The sequence below is a fragment of the Sciurus carolinensis genome, chromosome 16 (genome assembly GCF_902686445.1).
Source record: "Sciurus carolinensis chromosome 16, mSciCar1.2, whole genome shotgun sequence".
NCBI classification, from domain to species: Eukaryota; Metazoa; Chordata; class Mammalia; order Rodentia; family Sciuridae; genus Sciurus; species Sciurus carolinensis.
The window spans coordinates 66,057,934-66,080,297 of NC_062228.1; the positions used below are offsets into that span (position 1 = coordinate 66,057,934).

General features: G+C 54.3%; 1 protein-coding gene and 1 long non-coding RNA gene across 3 annotated transcripts in view; one reads left to right on the top strand and one right to left on the bottom strand.

The window, feature by feature from the left end:
• On the top strand, positions 1–3,821 carry LOC124966759 (uncharacterized). Its single transcript, XR_007105401.1, has 3 exons — positions 1–298; positions 2,592–2,981; positions 3,169–3,821. It is a non-coding gene; the product is annotated as an uncharacterized LOC124966759 (long non-coding RNA).
• Positions 3,822–4,406: 585 nt separating this feature from the next.
• The window catches only part of Peg3 (paternally expressed 3), a 28,658-nt gene continuing 10,700 nt past the window's right edge, over positions 4,407–22,364 (bottom strand). The window contains exons 3-9 of one of the 2 annotated variants that reach the window (XM_047528313.1): positions 17,562–17,655; positions 17,072–17,161; positions 16,531–16,620; positions 15,660–15,760; positions 10,859–10,961; positions 10,156–10,248; positions 4,407–9,987 (exon numbers count right to left, since the gene is read on the bottom strand). In XM_047528313.1, coding sequence (XP_047384269.1) covers positions 5,915–9,987; positions 10,156–10,248; positions 10,859–10,961; positions 15,660–15,760; positions 16,531–16,620; positions 17,072–17,161; positions 17,562–17,577 — 4,566 coding nt within the window. In that variant the 5' untranslated portion in view covers positions 17,578–17,655 and the 3' untranslated portion in view covers positions 4,407–5,914. Of the gene's footprint in view, positions 9,988–10,155; positions 10,249–10,858; positions 10,962–11,131; positions 11,196–15,659; positions 15,761–16,530; positions 16,621–17,071; positions 17,162–17,561; positions 17,656–22,364 lie in introns of those variants that run through there. The other variant, XM_047528314.1, reaches the window with a different exon arrangement.

Sequence of the window (22,364 nt, forward strand, 5' to 3'; positions counted from 1 at the left end):
CCGATGCCCTGTGTGGAACTTGTAAATCCGGAGGCCCTGGTGGCAGCCCTTGTCGGAGCGGGCGGTGGCCGTGGGACCGACGCCGGTTCTCACTGCGCTCCTGGGCACCTGTGTGTCCACCCTCGCAGGGCGGTGCTGTGTCCCAGCCGCTGCCCGCTCCCCTGCCCACCCGAAGGGCGTGCCGGGTCCACCTGGCCGTCCACCGTAGACGGCGCCCGCGGGCACGGCTGCCCGGCGCCGCCGAGGCCCCGCGAGGCCTCTGCTCCCGCACCCCTGCTGAGGTGGTGGTACCGCCGAGGTAAGAGTCGCGGCGAGCCTTGGGTCGTGGCCCGCACTGCCTCCCTCCGGGAGGGCTAGCTCGCCGGCCTCGGCGGGGTGCGTGGGCGTTTAGGATCCTCCCGCCGTCGGCCTTAGGGGGCCAAGTGAGCAGGGCCGCCTGGCCACCCCCAGGATCAGGAGCTGAGCCTGAACGTGTGAGCAGGAAACCCCGCCTGCCGTTGAGGGTCCGTGGTTGCTCAGGCAGCACGGCGGTCAGCGCCACCCGTGGCGTGTAAGTGGCGCGAGAGAAATGCAGCAAGCCCGTAGGTGTGCACGACAGCAGGGCAGCAGGAGAGAAGCTGGCCATTCCAGCTGCCGCCCACTCCACTGCCATCTCTTCTGCCTTCTGCCATAGGCTCTTCAGGAACAGCCTTAGGAAAGGGTTTACACTCTCACCTTCCCCATCCTGCCTGCCCAGGGCAGTCGCCGGATTGCCTGCTCCCCACCTTGCAGGGTTCCTGTGTCCAAGCGTTAGTATTATTTGGATCCACTACCCAGTAGTTCTCAATTTGTCGCTTTGGCCAACAAATGGATTATCCATGTGTCATGATTTGGATCAATGTCCCCAAAGGGACATTGTGTTACAGGCTTGGTCCCCAGGGTGGTGCTGTCAGTCAGTGGTGGATCCTTGAAATGGGGCCTAGTGGGAGGTCCTTAGTCATGGGGGACCCTGGCCTCTCTTGATCTCACTCTGCTTCCTGGCTTGTGTGATGAGTAGCTAACTCTGCCACATACTCTTGCTGTAATATGCCACCCTTCCCAAAGGCCCAAAGTTATGGGGCTACTTCATTTTGGACTGGAGCCTCCAGAACCATTAGCTAAATCAAATCTTTTCTCTTTGTAAGTTAATTGTCCCAGACATTGTGTTATAGTAACGGAAGGGCAGGTGGATCCGCCAGACTCTAGGAGGCATCTGGTGATGAGGCATCTGGAACCAAGATTCCCTGTGGCCATGTAGCTTTCTCTTTCCAGGTCAGGGTTCTTATGCCCTGACCCATATGACTGCAGTTAGTCCTCAGTCCTTTTGAGTCTGACTGGACTCTGGGAACCCACAAACACCAGTCACCAGGGGAAGTCCAGTCTCGTGGAATAAGCATGAGTGATGGCATGGCAGTAACCTCCCCTTCAAAGAGTAGTGGTGGTGGACAGAGGGCTGCTTAGGCCATTCCAGCTGCCGCTCACTCCATTGCCATCCCTTGTGCCTTCTGCCATAGGCTCTTCAGGAACAGCCTTAGGAAAGGGTTTACACTCTCACCTTGGCTGTGCTGAAGCCCCTCCTCACAGAATGACCATCTAAGCTGTGAACCAAATAAGAGACAATCACAATCAATGGGCTTTCATTTTAGTGTGAATAAAAATTGAGTTCTAAGAATTTGAAAAAAAAAAATCTGGACTCAAATGCCAGAGTAGTTAGAATAACATTAAAAGTACCCTTTCACATCTTAAGTGCAAAATCCAACCACAGTATGTGCAGAAGGGTCAGAAGAGGGTGGAATCATGGGAGCAGGGACTTGGTAGACATCAAGTGGGTCACCAACAGTGATCCAGTTAGCAAATACTGGACACCTCTAGTCGTTGTGGGATAACAAGCATGTGTAAAGATGTCCTCCTAGACTATGTGTGGGGTAACATGCTGAATTGTATGGGTGGTGAGCCTGGGTTAAAATGTGGTTCATGGACTGAAGGAAGATTCCCCCGGGGATAAACATCTTTGAACAAGACTTAGGAGTAGATGTCTCACAGATTCTAAATCCCGGAATTGGCATATTTACATTAAGGGTCCACGAACAAGAGAATCTCAAATTTCCACTTACAAGTAACTGAAATATTTGTGGTTATTATCAAATTATAAAGACTACTGGAACATAAATGCAGTCAAAGAAAACATGGAATCAAGGAGTATAAAAAGATCCCATGGAGCAACTTAGCAAAGCCCTGAGCAACTTAGCAAGACCCTGTCTGAAATAAACAAAAAAACCAGGCTGGGAATGTGACTGATGTGTCTCAGTGGTCAAGTGCCCCCAAGTTCAATCCCTAATCCCTGGTATTTAAAAAAAAAAAAAAAATTCCATGGAAGTAATTCTTCAATCAGCCAATACCCAAAAATATAAGTTTTACAAACCAAACATCTTCAAGCCTAAGGAGGCATAAAGTGGTTGAATTTATAACTTTAACAAAAAGCACATATTTAGCAACCCCAAACCCTTAACATGGACAAAAGAAACTGAGAAATTATCTTTTTAACTTTATTTTTATTGTTGACACTATTACAGATAGAACGATCACAACCATATTAACAAACCAAAAACCTGTGCACAAGAAACAAGATGAAGAAAACATGTCAAGATGTTAACCACAGTCTTTGGATGGTGGAAACATGGACGAGTTTCTCTTCTACATTTCCACAATGTCAAGAGGTTTACTATAGTGAACACGCACTGCGTGTGTAATGGAAACGTGTGTGATGAAGGTGACTACTGAGACACTGATAAAGGCCACGCACAGAAATGAGGCGGCACACTTCACTGTAATCCCACCAAGCCTGCAGCTTCGCTGTCTTATGTTATCCCATCCGACATGCACATGGACGTGTCCTGAGGCCCTCTGATCACAGCCTGCTGCAGAGACCCAGGTGTTACCAGGAGCAGTTAGTGGGAATACAGGTGAATTTCCTTCTCCTTTACTGAGTGTTCTATGAGTATGTATAATATTTCTAATGGGAAAATACATACATTAAATTTGTCACCAAAACACCAAAGAGTATTCAAGAAATTTTAGACGAAATATGTAGCCATAATTCCACAATGACAACACTATTTTAATTATGTTCCACATTCTTTTCACTTTTAGATTTGATGCACACACATTTAACACCATCACACACACAAGCCTGTGCACTGGAACGACGTGGAGGAAACATCAAGATGCTGGCGCGAGTCCTGGGGGCTGGGGATGTGTGTGAATTGTTTTTATTTTCCAATTTTGCTGTATGTTCTAATTGTTCCTCTGGGCACATGTTACACTTATAATGTAGACACATAAAATAAACATTGTTATCAGGACATTTATAAGGAGCATGGGAAAAAATTAAAATGAAAGGATTTAACCCTAATTCCCAAAGGGTGAAATAACAGCTATCTTGAGCACACATTTTGACATGGTTATAATTATAAACCTGTGTACAGAAACAGGAAAAACAAGATACTTTAGAGTATATCTGTCTTTGGATGGTGGGGATATGGAATTTTTTCCTCCACTTCTTTTGTTTTTTCCAAGTGTTTGATGTACTCAAATTATGTTCACAATGGAAATGTGATCAACTTTAACAACACTACCATAAAGAACATTCAAGAAAGTTAAGAAAATGATGCTCAACTATAAGCGTACAATAACACAACAGCTTTTGACTATAAGCATACATTTTAAAGTTATAATTGTATAAATATAATTTTGTGTCCTGCTTTCTCCACTTAATCTTCAGTAAATATATTTCCATGTTGCTACATAACTCTTTATGATTATCGTTTTTAAACAGCTGCATAAGAGTCCAAAGATATGTTCACTTAATTATTACTCTACTGTTTGGCATTTATGTTTTCCTAATTTCCCACACACACAAGGTTGGAAGGGATACCCTTCTTGGCAAGTTGCTTTCTGAAAAGGGTATAGTGATTAACACTGCCTGTGGCACTGAACCCCCAATTCCCTCTGATGGCATCCGTGCCGATGAGGTGGTGCCTCACTGGTGTTTCCCTGGATGTCTGCTCAGTAATGGGTCTTTCTGCGCAGCTGCCTACACTCTGCCACCAGGATGCCACCCCGTCTGTTCTCACTCCCTGCTCGGTGTTCCCTTCCGTCTCCTCCTGGGTCTGTGGGTGTGCCAGGACTCCCTTCTTTGGCTTACTTGTTTCTGTTTCTTGCTCTCAGCTCTCCAACCTCCTAGACTTTGGCCTTCCCTGCAGCTTGGACACACTCCCCACAAGCCCTAGACCTGCGGATCTAGAAGAGTAAGATTCAAGTACATTTCCCTCGGTGGATATTCTAATTTTGCTTGTTCAAATGATCTGCACTTATCTTTTGCTTACTCCAACTACAGATCCGCTTTTTTTTTTTTAATTTTTTTAAAGTTTTTAAGTTTTTTTTTTTCCAGCCAACTCAAGGCCAGAAAATTTCTTAATATAGCCATTATGCAAGGGGAGAAGCAAAGGAGCACTGGATGTCCACAGAACAGGACCTGGGGAAACCTCAAGCTGAGGTCAGTTTGTGATCAAGAGGAAAACCAAGATCAGACAACGCGACACTAATGGATAGCTCAGAAATGCCTAGGAAGGCGCAAAGAGAAGAAACAGATGGAAACAAAACAAATTAAGGCTGCTGGGGAACCTGAGTCCATGTTAAGCTTGGGTTAACTGTAAAGAAAGCTTTTTTTTTTTTTTTTTTTTTTTTTTACACTTTTTAATTTTTTTAAATTGCAAGTTAGACATGGGGTTAAAGAGTCATGGGGTTAAAGAGTCACGGGGTTAGAGTCAGGTAACGAAGAGAATTAGGTTCAAGCCATAGAGAGATCTAAGGATGCTAGCTCCTGGGCACCCAGGGAGCAGGCTGACTTGTGGCAGCACGCAGGCCACAAAGGTGACTCCAGCCACGTTGCTACTTGTCACTTAAGGCAGGAAGCATCGAGAAGTGATGAGGTTGTTGGCCTGCTTCCTTATTTACAGCATGAGTCTGTCTTGTGGTTCTCAACCTTCATTAGGCACGACTGTGATCTAGTGACGGTTGCAACCCATTCTTTAAAGGCAAAGACTTAGGATTTATGGGTAAAAGCATCACATTTTAAATTCACTATTGAACACACGTTATGTTGGTTAAAAAAAAAAAAAAAACCACCCAAATTGTAATGTTTTTGTATGAGAACCACTCCAAGGTACATACAAGGGGGAACATTTTGACGTGGTCACAAGGGCCAATCCATGAATCGTAAAGGCTTCTTATAGCATTAGGCTGCAAGGTGTTGGTGCAGACGAAATGGCTGTACACAGAAGCTAAAATCACTCCTGATTTCAAGCAGCAAAGAGCAAAAGACATTTTCATGTCTACACCTTCACGAGACTAGGAGTAAGAAATGTAGCAAAGATACTGACAGGGTTCAGATAATGCACAATGTATCTTTCTCAGACCGAAGACACTTACAAATATATTCTATTTTGTTGCTCTCTTCCTCCTCCAAAAAAAAAAAAAAAAAAAAATCAGAGTGCCAGGTGAGATACCTCTGCACAGTAAACTGCAACTGTATATCATTCAATTGAAATGCACATGATCGCCACTTTGCTATGCTCTGCTCTTTATGTACACCGCAGGGAACAGGAGCATGGTTTACAGGCGACTGGGCCTGCCCGTCAGGCTGGCTCAGTCTGGTTGCTGGGATAGAAGGTAAGGGATGTGCAGACACTGATGCTCAGTGGGGAGGAACTGAGACTGAAGGAGTGTCCACACTGTGAGCTGAGCTGTCTGGTGTAAGCCAGGTGTGTACATGCAAGGTAAGTTTCCTACTGACCTATCAGAGTCTTGTGTTGGGTAAGGGTCCAGTTGTAGATGCTCAGCCAGTGTGGCTGTTCTGGTGCCTGGCAAGGGACAGGCGGTCACTGAAGAGCTGCCCACAGACGTCACATCTGAAGCGCTTCTCGCCGGCCGGCTCGGGGCTTCCTGTGCTGGTGCTGGTGCTGGCGTGCTGGATGTAGCCTGAGCACTCCCCAGGGGCCCCGGCGGGCTCCAGCAGGACCATGCTAGCCTGGGCCTTTGGGGGCGCCCCGGAGGCTGCGCGGTGTGGGAAGGCTTCTGTGCACTCGTGGCAGCTGTCGTAGGGCTCGGCCACCTGAATCTCCTCGTCCTCACCTTCCTCTTCTGGGTCTCCCACCCCTAGGCCCTCGGGCCCATCGGCATCTACCTCGGGCCCTTCAGCTCCCTCCTCCGGGTCTTCGATCCCTGCTCCGTCTGGCTCGTCTGCATCGACACTTGGCTGCTCCGCCTCTCCGTGGGGCTCGGCGGCCTCTCCTCCTGGCCCTTCTGCCTCTCCATTGGGCTCGACAGCCTCTACCTCTGGCTCAGCCGCCTCCACTTCTGGCTCGGCAGCCTCTACCTCTGGCTCAGCGGCTTCTATGTTTGACCCCTGAATCCGCAGGACTTCTTGTGGAACAAGGACGTTGGCTTCAACTTCCTGGGCAGCAGCAGCTTCCTCCTCCTCCTCCTCGTCCTCCTCGTCCTCCTCGTCCTCCTCTTCCTCAGGGTGAAACACTGTGTGCTTAGTTAGGACCGTGTCATGAATAAAGGCCTGCCCGCAGTCTTTGCACTCATAGAACGGCACTGGCTTTCTGAAGGGCTCGGACAGAAAGGAGGTGTGGGTGTAGGAGGGCCCATACTCGTAGGGCTCATCTTTGTGGACCTTCGTGTGGTGATCACCCAGTTCTTTGGCAGTGAAGAAGCACTCTCCGCAGATGGTGCATTCAAAGAGCTTCTCCTCGGGCTCGCTTCCCTGGAACTCGGTGAGGGCGAAGCCGTGAATGAGGACTTCCTCGGCCGCCTCACTCTGCTCCAGCAGTTCGTCCTCCCTGTGATGCCTCATGTGCTCGTTAAGAGCAGAGCTGTGGATGAAGCCCTGTCCACACTGAAGGCATCGGATGGCCGACCCAGCCAGGGCAGGGTTCCTCTCTGCAGCACGATTCCTCCGTGGCTTCACAGGCAAGAGGGAGATAAAACCATCGTCACATCCCTTCATGGAGTACAACTGGTCTTGTTCATGGATTCTCTGATGCTCGAAAAGGAAGGAGCTATGAATAAAAGACTCCCCGCATTTTGGGCATTCAAAGAGCTGCTCACCAGTGAACTCTTTCTGAAGCGCGTCGATGGAATGGGTATGGACTTGAGGGCGTGTGTTCTCGCTCCTGTCAGCAGCACTCTTCCCGCTGTGCACATCCTGATGGCTGGTGAGGTCCGTGAGGTCTGCAAATCCCAGCCCACAGGCCTGACATTCGTAGATGGTGTCATCCGGCTCATCCTTCTGGCCTTCCTCCAGATCTGAGCCCTGAATGATGGCATCTTCAGCCGTCTGACCACTGGTCTCCTCACCATGGGTCTCCACACCATGGGGCTCCTGGCCACGGGGCTCCTGGCCACGTGGCTCCTTGCCACGGGGCTCCTGAGCGTGGGGCTCCTGAGCACGGGGCTCCCCGCTGTGGGGCTCCTGAGCACGGGGCTCCCTGCTGTGGGGCTCCTGAGCACGGGGCTCCCCGCTGTGGGGCTCCTGAGCACGGGGCTCCCCGCTGTGGAGCTCCTGAGCACGGGGCTCCTCACTGTGGGGCTCCTGAGCACGGGGTTCCTTGCTGTGGGGCTCGGGACCTCGGGTCTCCTTGCCGTAGGACTTCTCTTGGGCACGGATGTTCTGACGTGCACTGAAGCAGCTGCTGACAGTAGCGCTCTGCCCGAACTCCCTAAGTTTGCTGCGTGCTTGCTCTTCAGCATACCGCTCTTGGGCGTAACTTGTCTGAGGGTCTGTGGGGGCCAAGCTGCGGATCACAGACCGTGCATATGTTCTGCTTCCAGAGGGCTTCTCTCTGTTATGAATCTTCTGGTGCTCAGTGAGGTCAGAGCTGCGTGCGAAGGACTCCCCACACTCCTGACATTCGTAGAGCTTCTCTCTGGGGCGAACGGTTTGCAGTTCACCAAAATGCAGGGAATGAATCACAGAGGTCTCATTGCCCCTGTGCTCGATGTACTTCTTCTTAGCACGAGCTTTCTGGTGTTCACGAACTTTTGAGCTGGGAATAGAGAATCTGCCATCCTGCTTAAACTCACTGGGTCCCTCCCCGGCAAGCCACCTCTGAGACTCGGCGTAGGGTGCACTTTGTGTAGCAGAATCCTTATAGTTGCTATTCTTGCCCCCGTCGTAGGGGTTCTCCCTGGCGAGAATCCTCCGCCGCTTGTGGTCAAGATCTGAGACGTATGAGGAGGACTCTCCCTGCTCATCACCTTCGCTTCGCCCACTTCCACTGGGGCGCTTCAGAGCTCTGGGAGCAGCCAGGCTGCGGATGACAGACCTCTCATACTCGCTCACTGCACAGGAGCTCCGAGCAGCATCTGAGCTCTGAAGGGTGGACCCGGCAACTGCTTTTGGTCTGCTGCGCCCCACAGCACTGTGGCTTCTCTGGGCTTCGGCAGGGGTGAAGCTGTGAGTGACAGGCCTCCTGTGTAACGGTGCAGTGGTGGCCAGCCTCTGGTCTCCGTCAGGGCTGGTGCTGATGGTGAACATCTTCTCGCCCTCCTCGTTTTCAGGAGGCCTTGTTATAGTGTGACTCCTCTGAGACTCAGGGAAGGGCATGCTGTGAAGGACACATTTCTCGTAGGCCCTGCTTTCAAAGAAGCTCTTCCGAGAATGAATTTTCTGATGCTCATGGAGATCTGAGCTTTGCATAAAGGCATCCCTGCCATCGTTAGAGTTGAAGAGCCTCTCCTTGGTGTGAGTCTTCTGACGCCTTTTAAGGGACTGACCAGGAATAAAGGTTTCCTCACACACTTTGCTCTTGTTTTCAAATGGGTTTCCTCTGGTGTGGATTTTCTGATGTTCCTTCAGGGATGAGCTATGAAGGAAGGTCTCCCCACATACCTTACACTCGTAGATTTTCTCTTTATTGTACATTTTCTGAAACTCACTCAGGGCTGCGCTGGGCATAAAGGTCTCCCGATGCTCACGCTCGCGCTCAGGCTCATGCTCGTTACCTTTGTCTTCTCCAGAATTCCCTCTGTTGTGGATTTTCTGGTGCTCGATCAGGGCAGAGCTGTGAAGGAAGGTCTCCCTACAAACCCTGCACTCGTAGAACTTGTCTTTGCCGTAGATCTTCTGCAGCTCGCTGAAGGTCGGGCTGGGCATGGCCGCCTCCTGCTGCTCCCTGCGGTCTGCGCGGCACTCCCGCGCGTGGGTCTTCCGATGCTCAGCCAGGGCGGCGCTCTTATTGAAGGTCTCCCCACACTCCTTGCATTCGAAGCGTTTCCCTCCAGCCTGACTCTTCTGCACCTCACTGACGGCCACGCTGTGAATGAAGGACTCGCCATACTCATAGAGGTTCTCTCTGGTGTGCATGATCTGGTGCTCGACAAACTCCGAGATGACACTGAACGACCTCCCACACTCGTCGCACACGTAGGCCATCGGCCCAAAGCCCACTGGCTGTGGCTCGGAGAAGGAGGGCGCACTGAGGCCACTGGGGCTGCTCAGGCTCATGGCCTTCCTCATCTCACTGCCACAGTCGAAGGGCTTCTTCCTGGCACAGCCTTTGTGATCGTGAACTGTGTCAGGACGATAGCGCCTTTTTCTTTCCAGAACTCTCTTTCTGGAAACAAGGCTTGAGTTGAACCTGAAGCCTCCCCTGAAGGCACTCCCTTCAGCACCCCTCTCCTGGATCACCGACTCCCTCCTGTTGAAGGAAGCGTCCTTCCAGTTATCATCGGACACTCTGGGGAGCCTCTGTGGCCGATCCGCGGACTCCCGTGCTCTTCCTGATGTGGGGCCCCGTGACACATCCTTGATGAACTTCTCCATTATCACTCCATGGCAAGACTCGTCCTCACAGATTCCCCGCCGGTGAGCCGACTTCTTGGCTTCAGGCATAGATTTCAGACCTGGAAAGAAACCCAAGCATAAGTACTCCCAAGCCCACACACTTGCACGAGATGACCACAGGACTCAGAGGAGCGCCCTCTCCTGTGACGTCTGGGACCGTGAGTGCAGGAGTCGTCTCCGTGGCTCGCGTGGCTGGTGTCTCCTCTGCAGGATCTGCCTGGCCTTACCTCGACTGGTGCTTGGGTAGACACTTCTCTTGGACCTCGATGAGTGGCCTTGGGTCATGTGGGAGTGGCGGTCATCTTCAGCAAGTTGCACCCCTGGTCACAAAAAGAGTGTGACAGCTCAAATTTGAGTTGGGAACAAGACTCACCACCATAAAGTGACTTTCATTTTCCTCTGAGCCACTAAATAAAGCAGCTCATTTCTAATTCTTTGACCATTTTTCATTAATCGACTCATCTTTCCTACCATCCATCCCCTAACCTCTTCCATTATGCATTCTCCTCTCGATGACACCCAGAAATTCATAAAAGACTTCCTGTGTCTGTGGATTTGTGTGCCTCTTCAGTCTCACCTTCTCATCGCCGTCTCTCTCTCTGCCTTGCCATCTTCCTCCTTCCTGATGGTCCTTTCCCACCTGCTCTCTGACCTCGGGCCTCTTGGAGGCCCCACAGCCTGTAGACCTACACAACCATCTACTACCAACTTGGGCAAGATGTCTTCCAGTGGAGTCCACACAGAAACTTGGGACCCGTTCTAAATGTGTGTTTGAAAATCTCATCATGTACTCCCTTGCCTGAAAGTTTTCAAAGTGTTCTTATTAGCCTTGAAGTTCAACTACGTGAACGTGAACTCCTGCTGCAACTTGAAACCATCAAGGAGACAGATGTGTGATGCTAGACTGGGGTGAGTGAGAGCAGCTCCTACCTAGGGAGAGCAGCTTCCTGTAGTTCTCCATGTTGTCCTGGATTGGGTTCTGAGGTTTCCTGTCCTGGTTGAGGTTCACGATATTCTGATATGACTCCGCATCCTAGGAGAGCAAGCACAGACCTCTCAGTGGGGTCTGTCCTCATGGATGTCCAAAAAGAACAATGCTGGCAACATGGGAGCTACACGTATGAAGTTATATAGGAAGTGCTCACAGCATGGGGTTCCGAGTGATCCAAGTCAAGCGTTACTAGGGGCCTACATCATACCTACCTTGGTGCTACACTCTGAGGCAGATCCCAAAGACGCATGACACATATTCCTTGCCCTCATGCAGCTTATAATTTGGTTGGAGAGAAAAGACTCATGAAACAATCAGAGAACAATAAACAGTAAATAGGGGTACAGATAATAAACGCTAAGTGGGGGAAGTTCAGTGAGCAGAGGTTTTGCAGAGGGCCTCACGGGGCCCTAAGTGGTGGGTGAGATCACAGCATGTGCAGAGGGGGTCTGGTAGGAAGGCTCCAGTAGGCCACAGAGCAGACTCGCATGTGCACTCTGGAGCAGAAGGAAGACGCATGCACGCAGATATCTGGTCACACCGTGTGATTTAGACTCCCCCCGTTCCTCCACTGCAGGGCATGGCTACCACAGAAGGTCCTAGTGGGCAGGATTTCCACATGACCCAGCACAATCACAAGCACGGCAGATAATAGCTATCACCCTAAAATTTTAAATTCCCTTCAGTGCCTGGGAGAAGCTTCTCTGCAGGATCCTAGGGACCTTTGCTAGTTACCAGAACGAGGATGGCACTGAGGCCTGCAGAGACTTAGGGAGGGAGATGTGTGTGGGAAGTCCACAGGCTTTGGAGCTGGAGAGAACTGCAGGGTCAAGGGAGGACTGCAACCTTCATGCGTTAGCAACCTTGGAAACACGGACTTCCTGACCCTCAGGTTCTTCAGTGTGAAACTTGGTGGAGGGCATCTATGTGTCTTGCAATATTGGGGGTGAGGCACTTCTGAAATGTGATATGTTGTTTGAATAAAGAAAAAGTATGTAAGGAAAATAAAGATGTTTTGATAATTAAATTTACTATAGTTCCATTGCTGGGAAGAGACATGGATGTTATAGTAACATGGAAAATGTAGCCGAAAAAAGAGGAGGTCTGCAGAGCAAGGTGCATCTTCTAAGGAGAGCGAGGCACAGGCATCGGGCTCTGTGGGCGAGCCGCGCTTAAGCGACAACCAGTGTCTATTAGGAAGCAAGCAGGACAATAACAAGAACGAGGCAGGGCGAGGCAGGGAAGCAGGCGTCTCAGACAGACGCTAGTCTGGGCTGAGAGTTTCTGCGACGATAAACAGGCTACGGAAGCCCAGGAGACCTTGTGGCACAGGCACAGCCACCTCTGCAGGAGCAGAGTCTGCCTCTGAGACTGCCTTTGCTGGGCCTCCTGCCGGACGCACGGCTCTAACTGCATTCAGGCTGGCAAGGCGCTGGGCACCCACTCATTGTGGCGACAGAGCGAGCAAGTGGGCACACAGATGTGGTTTTGGTGACCCAGGAAACCAGAGCACACACTGGAGTCTGGCAGACAGGAAGGCGAGAGGCAAGGATCACCACGCCTGGGAAGACAAGCCCAGAGCAGTGAGGATACACTACTTTTCATATTTTTCTATCTGCCTGATTTGAATAAAATGAATGTATATTAAATTCTCAACTGCACTGCTTCTGTGAAAGAAAAAGGATGCTCTGACTTAAAATTAGGTTCTCAGTACAAGTGGTGGCCCCTCAAGCAGTTGTGCACTTTGTGTTTGTGATGACAATGGTGCCCAACGCGGACAGGCTGCGATCACGTGTCTCTGGAGGAGAGGCCCCGGGAACAATGCTAATGCAGCATGATTCTATTCCACAGCATGAGCTGCAGACAGGAACGGTGAAAGGAGCTACACGTGCACTGAAAGGTAATGAGAGAATTCTGTTTTGCACACCCTCAAAATTCTATCTGCACCTTCTGCTGCTGCAGTTCCCACCACATTCAGGGCAGTGGTCCCTGCAAGACTTCCCCTGTGCAGAGCTGGGCAGTGGTCCCTGGGAGAATTCCCCTGTGCAGGGCTGGGCGGTGGTCCCTGCTAGACTTCCCCTGTGCAGAGCTGGCTGGGTGGTGGTCCCTGCTAGACTTCCCCTGTGCAGAGCTGGCTGGGCGGTGGTCCCTGCTAGACTTCCCCTGTGCAGAGCTGGCTGGGTGGTGGTCCCTGCTAGACTTCCCCTGTGCAGAGCTGGGCGGTGGTCCCTGCTAGACTTCCCCTGTGCAGAGCTGGCTGGGCGGTGGTCCCTGGGAGACTTCCCCTGTGCAGAGCTGGGCGGTGGTCCCTGCTAGACTTCCCCTGTGCAGAGCTGGCTGGGCGGTGGTCCCTGCTAGACTTCCCCTGTGCAGAGCTGGGTGGTGGTCCCTGCTAGACTTCCCCTGTGCAGAGCTGGCTGGGTGGTGGTCCCTGCTAGACTTCCCCTGTGCAGAGCTGGGCGGTGGTCCCTGCTAGACTTCCCCTGTACAGGGCTGGGTGGTGGTCCCTGCTAGACTTCCCCTGTGCAGAGCTGGCTGGGCGGTGGTCCCTGGGAGACTTCCCCTGTGCAGAGCTGGGCGGTGGTCCCTGCTAGACTTCCCCTGTGCAGAACTGGCTGGGCGGTGGTCCCTGCTAGACTTCCCCTGTGCAGAGCTGGCTGGGTGGTGGTCCCTGCTAGACTTCCCCTGTGCAGAGCTGGCTGGGCGGTGGTCCCTGCTAGACTTCCCCTGTGCAGAGCTGGCTGGGCGGTGGTCCCTGCTAGACTTCCCCTGTGCAGAGCTGGCTGGGCAGTGGTCCCTGCTAGACTTCCCCTGTGCAGAGCTGGGCGGTGGTCCCTGCTAGACTTCCCCTGTGCAGAGCTGGCTGGGCGGTGGTCCCTGCTAGACTTCCCCTGTGCAGAGCTGGCTGGGCAGTGGTCCCTGGGAGACTTCCCCTGTGCAGAGCTGGCTGGGCAGTGGTCCCTGCTAGACTTCCCCTGTGCAGAGCTGGGTGGTGGTCCCTGCTAGACTTCCCCTGTGCAGAGCTGGGCGGTGGTCCCTGCTAGACTTCCCCTGTGCAGAGCTGGCTGGGCAGTGGTCCCTGCTAGACTTCCCCTGTGCAGAGCTGGGTGGTGGTCCCTGCTAGACTTCCCCTGTGCAGAGCTGGGCGGTGGTCCCTGCTAGACTTCCCCTGTGCAGAGCTGGGCAGTGGTCCCTGGGAGACTTCCCCTGTGCAGAGCTGGGCGGTGGTCCCTGCTAGACTTCCCCTGTGCAGAGCTGGGTGGTGGTCCCTGCTAGACTTCCCCTGTGCAGAGCTGGCTGGGCGGTGGTCCCTGCTAGACTTCCCCTGTGCAGAGCTGGCTGGGCGGTGGTCCCTGCTAGACTTCCCCTGTGCAGAGCTGGCTGGGCGGTGGTCCCTGCTAGACTTCCCCTGTGCAGAGCTGGCTGGGCGGTGGTCCCTGCTAGACTTCCCCTGTGCAGAGCTGGCTGGGCAGTGGTCCCTGGGAGACTTCCCCTGTGCAGAGCTGGGCGGTGGTCCCTGCTAGACTTCCCCTGTGCAGAGCTGGCTGGGCGGTGGTCCCTGCTAGACTTCCCCTGTGCAGAGCTGGGCGGTGGTCCCTGCTAGACTTCCCCTGTGCAGAGCTGGCTGGGCGGTGGTCCCTGCTAGACTTCCCCTTGGCAGAGCTGGGTGGTGGTCCCTGCTAGACTTCCCCTGTGCAGAGCTGGGCGGTGGTCCCTGCTAGACTTCCCCTGTGCAGAGCTGGCTGGGCAGTGGTCCCTGGGAGACTTCCCCTGTGCAGAGCTGGGCGGTGGTCCCTGCTAGACTTCCCCTGTGCAGAGCTGGGTGGTGGTCCCTGTTAGACTTCCCCTGTGCAGAGCTGGGCGGTGGTCCCTGGGAGACTTCCCCTGTGCAGGGCTGGGTTGACCACTCCCCACAGTCCAGACCAAGCTCCCTGTTTCAAGTTCTCGGTGACACTCAAGACAACCAGCACTTCTCTGTGTGGCTGTCGCGGCCTGTCAGGCAGGGCCGAGTCTTGTCCCTGCTCTCTCCCCAGGCCTAGCCTGCAGCCTGCTGTGGGGGCAGGTGCCTAACTGAGGGATGAAGGCTCGGCCACTGCTCCTCCCTCGCTGCAGCCTGTGGAGTCACAGCACCATCCTCCTTCCTAGGGCCAGCTCAGACCACGTCCCTTCTGTGGAGCCAGTCACCACCACAGTCAGCACAGCCCGAGAAGGACACACTTCACGCACGTGTGCATCATCTGACTCCTCACCACACTGCCGGGAGGCGGCCACCACATCCACTTTACAGATGAGAAAACAGGCTCAGCTTAGCCGAGTCAATAGCCCAAGACCACAGGCTAGCAGGGGGCAGCGCCTGTCCTCAAACCCAGTTCTCATTAGTTCCAGAGCCTTGGCTCACACTGGTGCTGCTCTGTAGGGACACAGCTTCCTGGCCCAGCCTTCCTTCAGAATCTCTCTGCTCCCTGGCCACAGGGAGTGACCGAAGTGGCCAGCCTATCAAGTGGCACACACATGCTGCAGGCAAGAGCTCCTCAGACCACACTGGTGGAAGAGAAACGGGCAAGAGGGACCCCCGTCGCTTGTCCCCCACTGGGAGAGACGCAGGTGCCTCTGGGAGTAACTGGGGGCTCTTGGCTCTGCGTGGGCTCTAGAGGGCAGATCAGCACGCTATCTGTGACAAGAAGGCACTTCTGCTGTGAAATCACGACGCTCTTCTGGAAAAAGGCAAGGTAAGCGTACCTGGGATCGGGACTCATGATCCACGGAGCCCCTGTCATCTCTCTCAATCTCAAGACCTCTTTTTGCCATCACAGGAAGGGACAGATCCCGCTGAGGCAGCCCTAGGAAGAAAAAGTCATGAGGAAGGAGCAAGGCCCAGCCTGCCTGGCAGAGCTCAGATGTGCCCGTAGGCGCCCAGTCCACCCGTGTGCCCGAGCGTCCTTCCTGCCCCTGCTCAGGGGACGCTCTCCACTGCCCAGCATCGTAGCAGTGTCCGCCTCTGCTCCTCGCCTCAGGCAGTTGGCGTCCAGCCCCGAGCTGCCTGGTCTGGGCAGAGAATTCACCTGGTGGCCTTGTCGGTCACCTGAGGTGGGGCTACCATCTTACAGCCTCACCCAGGTGTCATGAACTCCTGACAGATTTCAATCTTGATACCCTTTCCCTGGTCACAATTTCAGGGTGCCCTTCTGGTGATATGGATGCCAACAGCTCGCTAGCATGTCTGCTAGTCTCCGGCCTGGCACATGGAAGGAGCACCTCTCTTGCCGGCGCCGCGTCAGCTAACACGCTCTGGTGTGTTTTTCATGATCACACCTGCTCTCTAAAATGTTTCCTATTAGCTTTCAATTTTTGCAACAGTATTTTACATAGAAACTTTCAGTTTTTAAAGAACATATGCCAGCTTAAGAAAAAGCAGTAGAGTTTTTTTACTAACTGTAGAGTTAGTAGAGACGGAAATAGGTACATGTGGCAAGACCGCAGAGGAACCTAGAAGTAGAACCTTGGACTCAGCTGTGGAACCAGGACACAGCACACGCTGAGCCGCATGCACCCCGAGCCCTGCCACCTTCCCCGTGGCATGGGTACCATGTGCAGGCGCCAGGCGACTTACTGCTTCTGGGGCTCCTGGTGTACAGCCAGCGGTCTCGGGGCAATACGTCGTGGCTCCGGCCCCTCCGGTCCCATTCCTGCTCCCGGTCACCTGGGCAGCCAGACGTTTGGATAGCTCAGGAAGTGCCCTGGCCCACCTGTGCCCCTCCCTGGAGGAGACGGCCCTGCGCAGGGCCCCAGATCCCAGCCTGTCCCTGCCCATCACCTGGACCCTGGCTTGGAGGCCTGGCCCAACCAGGGCTTGTTCAAAGCAAGTCCCACAGCTCGCCAGAGCCAGCGCCCCTCCAGTCCAGATGTTTTCCCAGTTCCTCAGGGTCGAATCCAGATCCAGGAAAGGGCCACAGGGAGGCGAGGAGGCTGCTCAAGCGGACTCCAAACAGCTCTAAGTACCTCAGGGTACCTCCACCCACTGGTACCCATGCCAACTCACAGGGGTCTCATGACTTCCCTTCGCTCAGACCCGAGTGCGCCAGACACGGGGCCGGCACGCCGTCTCCTTGGGGGCCTCGTGCCCTCGGGGCCAGGACTGGGGTGCTACTCACTGCTGGACGAACGGCCTGGTCGAGGGGGCGGGCTTTCTCCTCTGCCTCGGCCCATTTCGTCGTCACTGGTCATGTCGCTGTTGCTGTCGTCTGAGAGGACACGGACACCAGCTCAGTGCCCTGCCCCCTGGGCTCTGCCCCTCCGCCACAAGGACCTCGGGCCCTGCAGTGGCTCCCAGTCACTTATGCCACTCGAGGACTGGGTGGTGAACATGCTGCTGCCACCACCCTCTCCAGAAAGACCAGCCACGGCCTCCTGGAGACCAGGAGTCGGGTCCTGGGAGGCCTGCCCAGCGGCACCCCTCCTGACTCATGGCAGCTCTGAGCTAGGGGCAGTCTGTCCCCTGGGACGCCTGCTAAGTGTGGAGCACACTGGGCACGCCCAGAGGGGAGGTCCTGGATGAGCCTCATGCCAGGGTGCGCGGCCGGTCTCTCGCCTGCCCGCAGGGGGCCGCAGGAGCCTGGTGGGCCAGCACCCCTGGAGACTCACCGTCTGGCTGGTGCATCTCCTGCGGTCCTCCACGCCAGTGCCTTGTTCTCTGGCCTCTGCTTCTCGGGACGAGCTCCCTGGTGCACGTCTGTGGCTGCAACAGTTGGAGAGCAGCGTCAGGGGTGTGACCAGGGTGGCCACACGGAGTGAGCTCCAGAACCTCCCATGGAAGCATTCAGAGTCCGCCCGGCCTTCTCCATCAGCCCTCAGTCAAGTCACCGTCCAGCTCACAGCTGGCACAGGACCTGGGGTTTGGTGCTGGACAAGGGCTTTGGACACAGCATTTCTCTAAATAAGATCCTCACTGGAGGAACCAAGCGTGAGCCAACAGGAAAGACCTGGCAGCCTGGGACAGCCGTGGGGACCTGTGGACGGTGAGGATGCACCCTCAGCAGCCCAGGGCAGCGGCAGCGCGAGGCTTGCTCCCACGTGCGCGGCAGTGCTGGGGACGGGAAGGCAGTGGACAGAAACGCGGGCTGGCCGCACCTCAGCAGAGACAGCCCCCGGCCTGCACAGACCCCTCCTGGTGTGTGAGGGAGCCGTCTGTGTCTGGGGAGAGGGTGGCAGCTCCCGGCCTGTCAGAACGTGAGGGGAGTGAGGCAGACCCCGGAAGGCCCAGCTGCCAGGCGCAAGCACGGGTGCCGCTCACAGCCACGGCCAGACGGGCAGGACGGGAGGAGGGCCAGCCCGCCTTCCCTGGGCACGTCTTCCCCCAACACCACAGGGCACAGGATACTAGGTGTGAAAGGTGGAGGACCACGGCAGCGCTGAAGTGACTGTGGATGACGGCTCTCCCTCACTCGGCGGTCCTGTGACCTCACGCTGCTGTGCCACGCAGCCCCTGGTGCCTCCCGCTATAGTGCGTGACAGTGGAAATGTGGTTCCTGGAGTGTAGGAGGCTGCCCCAGCCTGGGAGTCCCCAGGGCACCTTCCCACGTGAGCACCCTGCTGAGGCCACCCGTCCCCAGACAGGGCCCTGAGCCATGCCCACGCCACACCTGCGACGTCCCCCTGGCCTGCCCTCTGTTCCTCAGGGCTCCAAACACGTCTGATCATTCTCAAGTGTTTTTTGGGTTTGCTTCCTGCCTTCTAGCAGCAAAGTGTGAACGCAAGTAAAAGGGGCAGAGACGCAGCGCCCACCGCCGGTGCCGGGCGGCATGTCGGGAACAACGCGGGTCTCACTTGACACTTGTCCAAGGTGCAGACACACGATCTCCGTGTGTGGGCTCCTGGGCGCGGGCGCGTCCTGGAGTAACCTCTGGGAGCCGTTCCGCCTGGCGGGCCGCTGGCCCCCCAGCCCTGGTCAGTGCTCACAGACAGGCGTGCCCACCTGGCAGTGCCCAGGTGCTTTCCCACACGGCCTGGCACACCCGGAAGCCACATTCGCTGTGGGTGGCCCTACAGAGCCCGGCAGCAGACAGCGTGGCGCTGAGGCAACAGGGCGCCCTCGCCCGCAGTGCGTGCTTTACCTCCATCTGACCCCCACAGGCCTGGTCGGTCTCCAGGGAGCCAGCGCCCCGCCCCCATGGCCGCGTGTCTCCCACCTGCTCAGTTACCTGCTTGTCTTTGTCTTCTGTCCCCTCCTGCTTTTCTAACCCTTTTATATTGGATTAAGTGTTGGTTTTCCATCTTTTTTTCCCAACAGGATTGAATTGGCTTTGCACTTTCTTCTACTCAGATGTTTTTGCTGCCACTTGAGTCACTGTGTAGCCCTTCAATTTCTGGTGGCACCATGGGGTCCAGGAAGCGTGTCAGCAAGGGATAAGAACCAAGGCTGGGGACTGCGTGATGCCCGACAGGGCTGGGCTCCTGGCTCTACTTCCCGAGAAGGCAAGACCACATGCAGTAAGAGGGCTCTACCTTTGTTTTGAAAAGAAAGTCAATTAAGTTTAAAACTTTGTTTCAATTAAAATAGAGAGCTAGCACCCAACAAAGATATATACATATTGTGTCTCAATAAAATGTTAAAAAGGTCTAAAGGAAGACTGAGGACGTTTCAATGATTCAGTCTCTAACCAGACTTCATCACTTGGAAACCAGGGTGGTCACCTCAGTGGACCTGTGCCTGTCCCTTCCTCCTCTCACCCTTTGGTACTAGCATCCTGTGGTGCACACATGGCACGGCCCCTGCAAACAGTCCCAGTTCTGGAGACCCTGGCGCTGGCCGCTCCTTCCCTGCTGTCTTTCAGGGGCAGAGATACAGAGAGAATCACAGATGACGCCTGCCAGGCAGAAGAATCCCAAAGTAAGCGAAAGGAGCAGGAGAGCTGGCGTGGCATTTCTGACGAACAGGGTTGGCCAGTATCACCCGGGACCAGCTTCCAGCAGATCCCTCTGCCTAGAAGGAGGACAGGCGAGGGCAGAGGACCTGAGACTGCTTGGTGGCATCTGAGATGCAGAGGTCATTCTGGTGCACTGGGTCAGTGAGCCCCAGCTCCTGGGTGAAAAGGTGCCCTTGGGAATGCAGTCACCTGCCTGGGGACAGGGTCCTTTCTGAACATCAGACCGAGCAGCTCTCCACAGGAGCTGAGTCAAAAGGAAGGTACCTGCAGACACGTTAAAGACCGAGATATACGGACTAAGAAACACGAAGCGATCTGAAAGGAGTGTTAGAGAATTAAATCCCCAAATGGTGGGGACTTGCCCAGTGCTGGGGAGGGTCTTATGCATCTTCAGGAAAAGGCCATTCCCATGCCACATACATCCAGCCAGAGCAGAGCAGCAGAAAGCTTCCATTGTCTTTATGAAACTAGAATTCCAAAACCCAAGACAAAGACAGCACTAAGGAAGTGCACCTGACCCCTCGAGAAGCAGAAGGAACCTCGAAGCTGCTGTCAGCCGGCACTGCTCTCGGGACTCGGGCCTGCCACAGAGGACAGGCACAGCGGACCTGAACGCAGAGGGAGACAGTGTCCTCCCCTCACAGAAGAGCTACACCTACGCTTCTGTGTTAGGAAGCTCTCTGCAACGGGCAGGCATCTGAAGTATGAAGCCCTGGTGAAAAACAACTACGAGAACTATGGGATGTAAAAGTTCAATAGGAAATCACTGTTTTAAAATGAATTACAAATAATCAAACCTTACTCAGAAGAGGAAAATATGACCACAAAGGAAGAAATCTAAAAAGTTGAAATGATTCAAGGAGCAACTTCCCAAATAAATTTTCTTTTTTTTCTTTTTTGGTAACAGGGATTGAACTCAGGGGCACTTAACCACTGAGCCACATCCCCGGCCTTTTTATTTTTATTTTGAGACGGGGTCTTGCTAAGTTGAGCTAGGGCTTTGCTAAATTGCTGAGGCTGGCCTCAAACTTGCCATCCTCCTGTCCCAGCCTCTGGAGCTGCTGGGATGACAGGCCGGCACCACCATGCGTGGCATCCCAAAGAACTTTTCACGAACAGAGTATCTGCCACATTCTGCAAAGCCCCCCAGAGCACAGATGAGAGAGGAGGGCCTCCTTCTCAACGGCAGTGCAGCCACCTGAACAGCACGGGCGCCCTGTGGCAAGGAGGTGGCTGCCAAGAGCAGAGTACACAGGATGACCGTCAACATGCGCGAGACTTCTGACCAGGCCAGCAGAAGAGCCTCCGGTCCACAGGAGCCTGGACCAGGAAAGATGGTTTTAAAGGAAATCCTTAAGAAGCTCAAAACGAAGGACCTTAGTCATTTTTTTCCTACAGGGAAAACTCATTTGAGAGTCAACAAAGTGGGGCTGTGGCGGCTTAGGAAGAGGATGACCCCGAAGATGACCATGCAGGTGTCTGTGCGGCGTAGGGGACAAGCACACACACACACTGCTGTGGCGAAGCCGGCCTGGCCAGTGGGAGGCACATAAGCTCCCCACAGATGCTCCTCCAGTGGACTCGTCCCAGAGACGTGTGGCGAGACACGTGCGAGAGCGTATGGGCTGCGGTGCTGGTGACAGACGTGGTCTGCTCACACCAGCCACCGTCACGGAGCCCTCAGGAGAGCACGGCGGTCTGAGCCAGCGGACATGAGACTCTAACAGACCGCGCGACAGAAGCGACCAGTGGACAGTGCCCAGGAGGACTTCAGAAGCTGCTGGTGGTGACTGCACACCGCCTCTGAGGGGCGGAACGGGGTCCGACCGAGGCGGTGACTTACGCTTCCACGTGCATTCTCCTTTTGTGTTTAGCTCTGACTTCTATTTTTTAACACGAGCATGTATTACCAGAGTTAAAACTAAGTAGACAAAAGCAGAACGGAGGCCTTCTGAGGCCGTGTCACCTGCGGGGTCAGCCCTGCACCCTCGCCTAGAGGCGGGACCTGGCCAGCCTCTCCTTCCCCCTCTGCCCATCCCACCCAAGCTTGAGGGCAAGGTCACTCCCCGAGAGGGCTACTTGCAGAGGACATGACGGGCAATCTGGAAAACCCCTAAGAACCAACTCTGGAGCCTCCTGGACCCACCTGGCTCTTGTGGAAGTTGTGGTTCGGTCTGAACGCACCCCTCAGTCACACCCTCCACCCCAGAGCCTGAAAACACTGCCACCCTCTGAGAAGGTGCTTCCACTTCTGAAATCTAACCCCGCCTGCCTGGGAGCCCAGGGGCGGACAGTTCAGAAGTGTGTTCACAGAGGCCCTGTCGCTCAGCAGGAGCGGGGACCGGCGAGCGGATTCCAGCAGCAGAGACCACACAGCGAAAACGAACACAAAGGTGGGCAGAGGTCTCTGTACTGTGTGAATCAAACAGAAAAGGAGGGAGAACATTCGGCAACACAGATGACTGTTAATATTTAAAACGTAAAGGTCTTTGGCATTAAGGAAAAGGTAACCAGCCCAACA